This window comes from Sesamum indicum, linkage group LG3, assembly GCF_000512975.1.
Source record: "Sesamum indicum cultivar Zhongzhi No. 13 linkage group LG3, S_indicum_v1.0, whole genome shotgun sequence".
NCBI lineage: Eukaryota > Viridiplantae > Streptophyta > Magnoliopsida > Lamiales > Pedaliaceae > Sesamum > Sesamum indicum.
The window spans coordinates 19,672,942-19,682,251 of NC_026147.1; the positions used below are offsets into that span (position 1 = coordinate 19,672,942).

The 9,310-nt window shown below is 33.6% G+C and overlaps 2 protein-coding genes across 3 annotated transcripts; both read left to right on the top strand.

The window, feature by feature from the left end:
- LOC105158879 (coiled-coil domain-containing protein 115) lies at window positions 1,139-4,686 on the top strand. Of its 2 annotated transcripts, none has more exons than XM_020692222.1 (6): window positions 1,139-1,462; window positions 1,998-2,109; window positions 2,483-2,611; window positions 2,983-3,041; window positions 3,271-3,379; window positions 3,730-4,686. In XM_020692222.1, the coding sequence occupies exons 1-6, from the start codon at window positions 1,331-1,333 to the stop codon at window positions 3,819-3,821; spliced, it is 633 nt and encodes a 210-aa protein (XP_020547881.1). In that variant the 5' UTR covers window positions 1,139-1,330; the 3' UTR covers window positions 3,822-4,686. The 2 variants fall into 2 exon arrangements, with proteins under 2 accessions (XP_020547881.1, XP_011074083.1); XM_011075781.2 differs by having other exon boundaries at window positions 1,141-1,462; window positions 3,292-3,379.
- LOC105158880 (HMG1/2-like protein) lies at window positions 5,967-8,482 on the top strand. The gene is made up of 8 exons (XM_011075782.2): window positions 5,967-6,125; window positions 6,235-6,290; window positions 7,279-7,371; window positions 7,508-7,565; window positions 7,653-7,697; window positions 7,823-7,903; window positions 8,039-8,116; window positions 8,205-8,482. Exons 2-8 carry the CDS (start codon window positions 6,244-6,246, stop codon window positions 8,223-8,225), a joined length of 423 nt encoding a protein of 140 aa, XP_011074084.1. The 5' UTR covers window positions 5,967-6,125; window positions 6,235-6,243; the 3' UTR covers window positions 8,226-8,482.

The following is a 9,310-nucleotide window of genomic DNA, read 5'->3' on the forward strand; positions in this document are numbered from 1 at the left end:
TGAATTAATTGAGCAAGCAATCTCACAAACGTCAAGTTCTAAGAAGATAACAAAAATGCGTACGACCATATAGTTGATACATCAATTAAAACCATAATATATGAATGGTCTGCATAGTGAATGAAGACTTCACAAATATCAGCTAGTGAATGTTGGAAAAGTGTAAAAGATCCATCATCTATTTTTGTTGGTGATGGTCGAATTATCACTTTTCTTCATTACACTATTAGCGAGACAAATATTGGCAAATGACTAAAATTCTACCAAATAGATAACAACATCTAGCACAAATGTTGTTATGTTCTTCGTCTCTATGTATTGTCTCCCTCATATCGTCTTGCTTAGTTTTTTTTTTTTTTTTGGCCTCTGTTGTTGGTAATTTTCATTTCAAAGTAATGTGACACTGGCAAAATAATAAAAAACGTTTTACCTAAATTTTGATCTAAAGTCATTTTAATTACAATTGAGATTTGATATTTTTGGAATTTAACACGCAAAATTGATCGAACCTACAAGATAGAGTATTTGTAATTTTTAGATACGTATTTGGAATTTTCAATCTAACAAAAACACCATTGTACTTGTGCAAAAGCTCAAGAGGTTAAACTTTTGAATTATTTGTCAATATATTAATGAAGTACACACACATAGCTATTAATGGTAGCCTACTTATAAATTTATTGACTTGATTATAGATAATCAAAGAGTTTTTATTTGCATAATTGATCATCTTTAATTACTTCTAATTAATTCTTAGAACATTATTTTCTCATCCATAATTATTTTAAGAGATAATTATAAATAATATTCTTCGTAATTTAAAAAATTTGAATTAAATGTCAATATAGTAATATTTTTTCTAATTTGTTGATATTAACAAAAAAATTGAAAATTTACCTCAGTGATCTTGTTGGCTTACTGTAGGTCTAATGATTATATATTTATTTGACCTGTAATAAGTTAATAATAAATTAAGTGGAATAAATATAAATTTTTATTTAATTTTTTTATTAATATAAATAAATTTTTATTAACGAATAAACTTATTTATTAGATAATTTTTGTTGGATATAACTTTTCAAAATACAAAAAAATCTACTAAATATTTCAACCAGCTGGTGTAATTATCCCTCATTTTAAAGATTACAACATAAGATGAATCAGTTTTCGTTATACGAATCATCAGCATGCCCCAACATCACCAAGTGAGCATTCAATCAGCAACACCGCAATCGTCAACAAACACGAGTTATAATTGAGGCTTGCAATCTTTGCCTGTTTCTCTAGTTCAGCATATACAGACTAATTCTGCAGAATCTGTTGTTAGAAAATGCAGAGCTCTGAGAATGGGGTCGAATCAAGAAACGAAGTTGCGGAAGGTGAACAACATATATTGAATTTCTTGGACTCGGTGGATTCTTACCTAATCCTTATGGATTCCTTATCTTCAGCTCTTCGCCAGGTGAAACAGTTTGATTTTCTTGATCCCTTTTTGTATTTACGTCATGAAAATAGTAATTTCCAGTCTTTTTTTTTTTTCCCGAATCTTTGATTCAATGGATTGACCATTTATTGCCTGGATCTTGTTCTAACACACCCTTTTGATTGTTACACAAAAAGATGTAATCTTGGTAATTCAATTTGAGAAGTAATCGTTTCGAAGCATGTGGAGGGTTTGATGGAAAGAAAAGAAAGATGTATGTGTTTGGAGTGGTCTCTTGCTTCTCATTGTGGCTAAAATTGAATTATTTGGACAGTTAATTCTTATGAAATATTCAGCATATAATATCTTCCCTATGTAGCAGCTTCAGCTTTCTGAGATTAGGTTTTCATTATATATTTGAGATTTTAGTCCACGATTTTATGCCCCTTAATTAAAGAGCTCTTTTTTTTTGTTGATTTTGATCCTCTTATGTGCCCTTGTTATATGGAAGCAGAAGATTGGTTTGCTTTAGAGAAAGGGACACTTTATGATATCTAAATTCTGTGTTTTGCAGGGATGGTTGGAGCTAGCTAGTGCTCGACATTCGATGGGTGCTTCGCGTGTCAACTGTGCTTTGTTTGACCTCAAATCTCACCATGCTTCAACAACAGTGCAAGTAAATAATGGTATTCTAATTCAATCTTCTCTTTGCAAGAAAAAAATATTATCCTGGTTGAATGCTATACAGGGAAACTATAAGATTCAAAGTCAGTTCTAAAAAACCAGTTGAAACTATGTGAATTAGTCTGGAGGTCTAATGCCTGAATTTTCACTTTATCAAATTTAGGAGATATGAATTTATAAGAATCAGAGAACAGACGCAAGGGTATAAAATTAAACTTGAAGTGTCTATTTTTCTCCCCGCTTCTCTTTGTTACATTCTGAAACTTTTCCAATTCCTCACATTTTCCCACAATGTGACCAGTAGAAAACATGCATTAGTATTTATCATGCCTTTGTAAAGGATTTTAATAATCTTTCCGGCTGGCCTGAATTCAGATTTGCCGCACTTCAAATTGTGCAAATGGGCTTCCTCAGATGATCCTGAAAAGTATTCTGAGGAAGGCAAATTTGAGGAGGATGAACTGTTCCAGAACAAGTCTGACGGCCCACGACATCGGCATCAGGGTACATCCTGGAACTCTGCTCCTTTGGTTTCAAATTCATAAATTGACTGTTCTATGAAGAATTTCCTTGGGTAGACTGCAAGTGAACTCAGGAAGACATCAGTATTTGTGCCTTAGTTCTTGTTTTCTTTGCCCCCTGGAAAAGAGTTCCAAACTTTTCTTTCAGCATTTTATGATTCCATAACTGTATAAAGCTTTAGTTCTTACCAGAAGATATTACTTTGTCAGTCAAAAGATGTTTGTGAGAGAAAACCAGATTTGACTTTACTATTTTTTACCGCCTTCTCTTACTTGATAGTCGTTCTTAACAGTCACAATATTTTTTTTCCCGCCTTCTCTTACTTGCTAGTTTCTGTGTTTTTGCTTGTAAAGAACTTCAGGAGAAAAGGACAGAAGAAGGTGGTGCATCTCCAGTTGGCACTGATAATCAGGTAAGCTAGCAACTGCTCCTTTGGGTATTTTTTTAAACACATGTTTTTCTTGTTGCAAATAAGTCAGTAATCCTGACCAGTATTGAACATAACTTTAAGCAATTTAACATGCTGTCCAAACTGTCCAGGGACTAAGTTCGGCACAGATCAGGCTAGATATGATTTCTTCACTATATGATCTGGTTTTGATGTTTAAGTGCAACTATTGTATCTGGAATCAATTATTTAGATCCAGAAACTATTTTTGCAGGCCCAGAAAGAAAGATTTAAAACACTATCGATGTTTGGAACTCTTGTCTCTCCTAAGCTTCGTGCAACCCAACTATCATTTGAGACAGGTAGCAGCATGCCTCCTTTCCTCTTAAACTGCTAATTGTTTGAGAGTCAAATAGCACTAATTCACATTTTCATTTTATGGGTGGAAATTACGTTATCAACAATAGACACCAAATGGCACCTCGATAAGAAAGCCGTAGTGGACTATGGGTTGCTGTAATTTCCTTTCTGTTTTTCAGAAAGAAAAAATTATATTTTGATGCCAAGTTATAGAATATTTAATTGACCTTGCAACTCCAATGTTCACCTCTGCACTGCTCCCTCAGTAAACCTCGCATTCTTTACCTAGTACCGTGTCTGCAATAGCATGCTTCTATTCATTCTCTGACCTGTTTTGTTTTTACTTTGGAAGCTCTCGAAATGCTGGTAGAGATATCAAATACACGAGCTTCTTTGCTGCATGCTTATGATCAAGTGCAGAAGGATCGGACGAACCCCAAATAATTATAGCTGGTTTCTCCACGTAGCTGTAGTTTAATTATTAGCTTATCTTTTCTCCATTTTTTTAGTAAAACTACTGATCACTTATTCAGGCACACGATCCTGGATTAGACATTTAGGCTCCACACCTCTGTACTTGCGCAAAGTGAAGTGCCTAAAACAAGCTTTGTTCTGATAGTGTTCTTTTCAATTTGCGCTTTATGTCAGAAAGAGCCAGATATGTAGAAACCAGTATCTTGTCTTTTTCAGGTCGATCGAAGGTTTTCTATTAGCATGAGCTATCTTCTAGGGATTCCGTACAACTAATAAGTCGTAGCTGAGTGAATAGAAAGCAATGCTTTCTGAAGCCCCCTTTTGTACTTTTAATGACTGTTTTCCTCATATTGTTCCGGGGTTTTGTCGAATGATATCTAGTCACAAGCACTTGATGACTAATAAACAAAGTGATTAGACATCAAAGATCAGCTGTTCTCATGCTGAAACTTGTTCGAGGTTCTGATTGCTACTGCGATAATGAGGGTGGACGGACTAGTCTTTTGTCAGAAAAACATTTCACGGAGGATTGAGCAAGAATCTTGTTAAGGAAGCTGTCCATTCCTGAGAAACTAAGGAATGTAGCAAGGGTCAACCTTTTGTCTATATTCGTTACTCGTTCTTTATTAGCTCTCGCTCGAGGTTATTAGTTTAAGGACAAGAATTACATCATTATGAGCTTCTTTCTTTATGTTGTTCCTGTTGGAGCTTCCTTAAGGGGTTCTAGGATGTGATGAAGTACTTGCTAGAGGATCCTTTCATAGCTGAACTTGTATTACCATACTCCAAATGCAGTCTTTTTATGTTTGTTATAAGTCGAGTGGATCTTTAGTATGTTTCATGGATTTTTTTCTGTGGCTTGAGAGGGCTGTTTGCTGGTGTCTTATAGGATTTTTGCTTTTTTCTTGATGAATAAACTCCACATGGATCCTGCAACATGAATCGGTTATCATTATCCTAATTTGGGATAGTTACGATTTTGGTTCTCAAATAATTTTTTTTACGTAATTTTGATTCTCAAACAATTTGAAATTGCAGTTTTGGTCCTCAAACTGTTGTTTTTTTAGTGGTTTTAATCTTTTCGTTAATAAAATCACTAAAATTAATGGAAGCTTCATTTTAAGGGAAAAAAATAGCCATTTTTCTCTCTTGAAGCTTATATGAAAAATTTATTGTTTAAATTCATTATATTTATTTTCTCTCTCTTGAAGCTTGAAGAAAAATGACATAAATGAGTGCATTGAACCAAACTTTGAAAAATACCACAAAACGAGAGAAAAATGATTTTTCCCCCTTTCAAATGAAACCCTTATTAATTTTTAACGATTTTTATTAATGAAAAGACTCAAAATACCAAAAGAACAATAATTTAAAAACCAAAATCATAATCTTAAATTGTTTGAAAACCAAAACTGCATTAGTAACTTTGGCTTTTATGTGGAAGTATCAGTGGCTTTTACTTGCAACACATCAATGTAGAGATGAGGGGCTCTTTGCTCCTCCTATTTGAGGTTAGTTTGGATAAATCTTGGAAGTAATAATAAACTATATCATATTACGAAATTTAATTCTTTCATTTTTTGAAAAACGACTACAAAGAGTTCCGTACATCTTAAAGAATTTATATTTCATTTAGAATGTAAAGCTTACTTATTTCCTATCTTTTCCTTATTCATCGCTTCCTCGATGGGTAATTTCATTATTCCAATAAAAAATTCTTATATTATACTATATATAATTGAAGATAGGTGAATTGATAACTCAATTATTTGGTATTTCAATTTAATATTTAATTTAATTTATTAACTTTCCACACACTCATCTAATTTTTAACTCCCCCATTATCTTTCCATAGTCATATTTTTAATTTCCATCTATTTTTTTGTCATTATTTTTTATGAATTTAATTTATTATTGAATATATATATATATTTAGAAATACAACTTTATAAATATTTTATTTTAAATAATATTTATAAAAATTACACACACATAAAATATAACACAAGAGAGGGCGGTCCAAATAGAATGTGTCAATCACGTGGCGGAAAATTTTAGATCCCGCCTAAAGCCACAAACCCGCTGATATTCAAGTGGGTTCGCGACTTGGAGGGTCAGTTTTCAATATTTTCAACTCCCCCTTTTAATAATCACATTCACGCCATATCTGCTTTCTCCCCGCCCCCTTGTTTTTCATTCTCTCCCCGAAATAAGAGAAAAAAAAAAACCCCCAAGGGAACCCCTAAACCTAACCCTAGGTTATTACTGCTTAAGGTAAGTTTGAATAAGCTGATTCGTTTCGTTTTTGCCTATCTTTTTTTTTTCTGCAATTTTGTTAGGTTTTTCGCTGTTTTGTTTGTCTGATTCTCTGTTTTATTTTAAGTGTTTCGTCATGAAGGGTGGAAAATCTAAGGCTGATTCGAGGAAGGCCGACAGCAGGTCAGCGATGTTTTCTTCTCTGTTTTTTGTGGATTTTGTTTTGCTTTTTGTTGTTTCGTAGATGTAGGTCGTGTGTCGCCGTGCTTAATGTGTTAATTGATGTGTCTAGTTATTTTCGTGAGTTTTTTATATGTTATCGTTTCGTTTTTTTCTTTTTCTTTTCTTTTTTTTTTAAATTCATTTCGCGTTTTGTTTTGAGGTTTTTATTTGAAGTCTATTATTATAGTCAGTAAATGTGTCGAATGGTTCAATCTCGGATTTAGATGTGTTCATTTCTTTAGTATGTCTCTTCCTTATTCTGTTTTTCTGTTTGTTCTTTTGTTTAATTGATTGTTTCTTTATGATTAGAATTAACATGAGTGTTGTTTTACTGATGGACCTGAGAGTTAGTTTAACCATTGTTGTTTTAACAATTTTTGCATTAGTTTTGTCCATTTCTTTGTATTTGTCTTTCTTAAAAAATTTCTAGGGACAAGTTTAAATGAGCTAGGCTTTCTATTTATGAGTTCTGTGGTGTACCTTTGACTCTGTTTTGATTGTTTGTCATTCATTATCGAATGTTGATGAGATAGATTGTTATTGATGTATAAACATTTCAATAGAAACTTGAGAGGCTAATCAGCTGAGCCTGGTGATGAACTAAGTTAGCATGAGAGTTACTATGATGTGTGTGACTGTTATTTCTCCAAACTTATGTTTCCTTAGCGATATAAAGTGATTAGTTTTTGAGAAAACTGCTGTCTGATTATTTTGAAGAACTTGGCAACTATTTTGTTATCCATTACTGTTTTAATGCTTTTATCATCACCCAAGTTTTTGTTTCTCGTTTTTTATAAATACTTTGAATTATATTGATAGGTCAGTTCTTTTTCCTTTATTTTTGGGGGTCTAGTTTGGTTTCTTTTATAAAGTTAGCATTTTTTTTGGCTTGTTTGATGTTTTCCGATTGAGCTATAAAATATCATTGATCGTGTGATGATAATGTCAGGCTTGCTGTGAAGAAACAGTCAAAGAAGGAGAAGAAAGCAGCAAAGGACCCAAACAAGCCAAAGAGGCCTCCAAGTGCTTTCTTTGTTTTTATGTATGTAAATCCTATTAGCACCTACTGACACCCCCCCCCCATACTGCCCCCCCCCCCCCTCCTTTTCTTTTTTTAATTTGGTCTGCTTCATCGTTGATGCTTCTAATCTGTTGTATCATCCTAATAAAATTTGCAGGGAAGATTTTAGGAAGCAATACAAGGAAAAGCACCCTAACAACAAATCAGTTGCAGCTGTAAGTTGCTCTTTCTTTTGCTATCTCTTCAACTATCCTTTTTTGTTCTGTTTATGAATTCTGATACAGTAAATCGGCCAAATATAGGTTGGTAAAGCTGGTGGTGATAAGTGGAAGTCATTGAGTGATGAGGTAACATATTTCAGATTCCAGATATCTGAGGCCCCTATGTTGATAATCTGGCCTCGCTTTTGTGCTTGGGTGTATCCTTATTGACAGCGAACTTCTTATGTAACAAAACAAATTTAATATATTAGGAAAAGGCTCCATTTGTGGCAAAGGCAGAGAAGAGAAAGGAGGAATATGAACGAAAAATGGAAGCCTACAACAGAAAATTGGTAATCCACTTTTATTGCAATAATCCCACTTGTAATTACTAACACTAAATATTGTTTCCTATGACAAGTATGTTCTAGATGTTATACCATTGTTAAATTTGAAACTGCTAAAGTGGCTTTTGCACATTGTAACAGGCTGGAGGGGGTGATGATGAGTCCGACAAGTCAAAGTCTGAGGTTAATGACGAGGAAGATGAGGAAGGCAGTGGAGAGGTCAGTTGTGTATTAAGTATTCAATTCTGTCATTAACCAATAACGTTCCAGTTATGTTGACAGTAAATTTTTGCTCAATTTGATGTAGGAGGAAGAAGATGATGACTGAGTGCTGTGATGGATGATTCGATTAGAAGTGATTTTGATGCTCGGCTATAGTATATGTTGATTTCTTGACATTGACATTGACGTTGTCAATATATGTGGATGATTTTCTGGACATGGATAGGCCTTCACCTTCCCCACTTGATCTAGTGACCTGAATGAGTAGTTTATAATATGGGATACTTTGTTGCTTATGTTAACTGGTTAGACCATGGATGCTTATTATTGTAGTTTTAAATGAAAGGCTTAGTTTCTCCCTCAGTTGCACAGTTGTGTATATTAGTTTTGGGTATTTTTTTCTCAATTTATTGCTTATGTTTTGTTTCCTTTGGTATGATGGTGATGATGTTTTCTTCAATGTATGAAAAGCTTCTGTTATTGATCTACTTTCTACTATTGGAGATATTGAAACCTTGGAGTATTAATTTGTAGCATAATTTTGTGGATATAGGTAATTGTTGTATAAAGGTCTAATTTGAGAATCATTTTCTGATTTTTCTTTGTTTTATGTAACTTGTTCATTTGCAACAATGGAGTAACTAAGTAGGGTGTCTTGTCATACTTTTACTTATTTAATATGGTGAACTACGTATACGGCTTCAATACATACTGAATTCTTTACATGTATTGATGATACTATCAATCTCTGCCTTTGTTGAGTAATAGTGTCAGGTGGTCCAACTCTGGAGTATTTGAACCATATCATTAAATTTTCCCTACTTTTTTTTGTTCATTCAATTATGTGATGCATTTTGTTGCCGTGATGTAGGCTTTCTTCATGCATTTCTTTTCTTTCTATATTTTTCCTGCTCTGTCAGAGCAACAGATTTCCATTTGTGACAAACGTATGGCGTCTGTGGCTTGCAGTAGCTGTATTTCCTCATTTGCTGTGCCTCAGCCTGATTAATTGTCAACTTTTACATTTTCATCACTCTATGCAAATTGTTGTGTTTTCGTATTATCGGATTTTGTTCAGTTTCTAAGTAAATGTGGCTTTCTTTACGGGAAGACTCTTTGATCACTATGCCTGCGTTCTTGTCTTATCTTCTATTTGCTCCGACCCTAATAAATTGCTGTAGTACGAACTTG

Bases quoted from the DNA above. Each gene is read 5' to 3' on its own strand.
- LOC105158879 (XM_020692222.1), top strand. From the start codon at position 1,331: ATGCAGAGCTCTGAGAATGGGGTCGAATCAAGAAACGAAGTTGCGGAA. The intron at 1,463-1,997 runs GTGAAACAGTTT...TGTGTTTTGCAG, and splicing joins TATCTTCAGCTCTTCGCCAG to GGATGGTTGGAGCTAGCTAG. The intron at 3,380-3,729 runs GTAGCAGCATGC...TTACTTTGGAAG, and splicing joins CCAACTATCATTTGAGACAG to CTCTCGAAATGCTGGTAGAG.
- LOC105158880 (XM_011075782.2), top strand. From the start codon at position 6,244: ATGAAGGGTGGAAAATCTAAGGCTGATTCGAGGAAGGCCGACAGCAG. The intron at 7,372-7,507 runs GTATGTAAATCC...TAAAATTTGCAG, and splicing joins AGTGCTTTCTTTGTTTTTAT to GGAAGATTTTAGGAAGCAAT. The intron at 7,698-7,822 runs GTAACATATTTC...TTAATATATTAG, and splicing joins GGAAGTCATTGAGTGATGAG to GAAAAGGCTCCATTTGTGGC.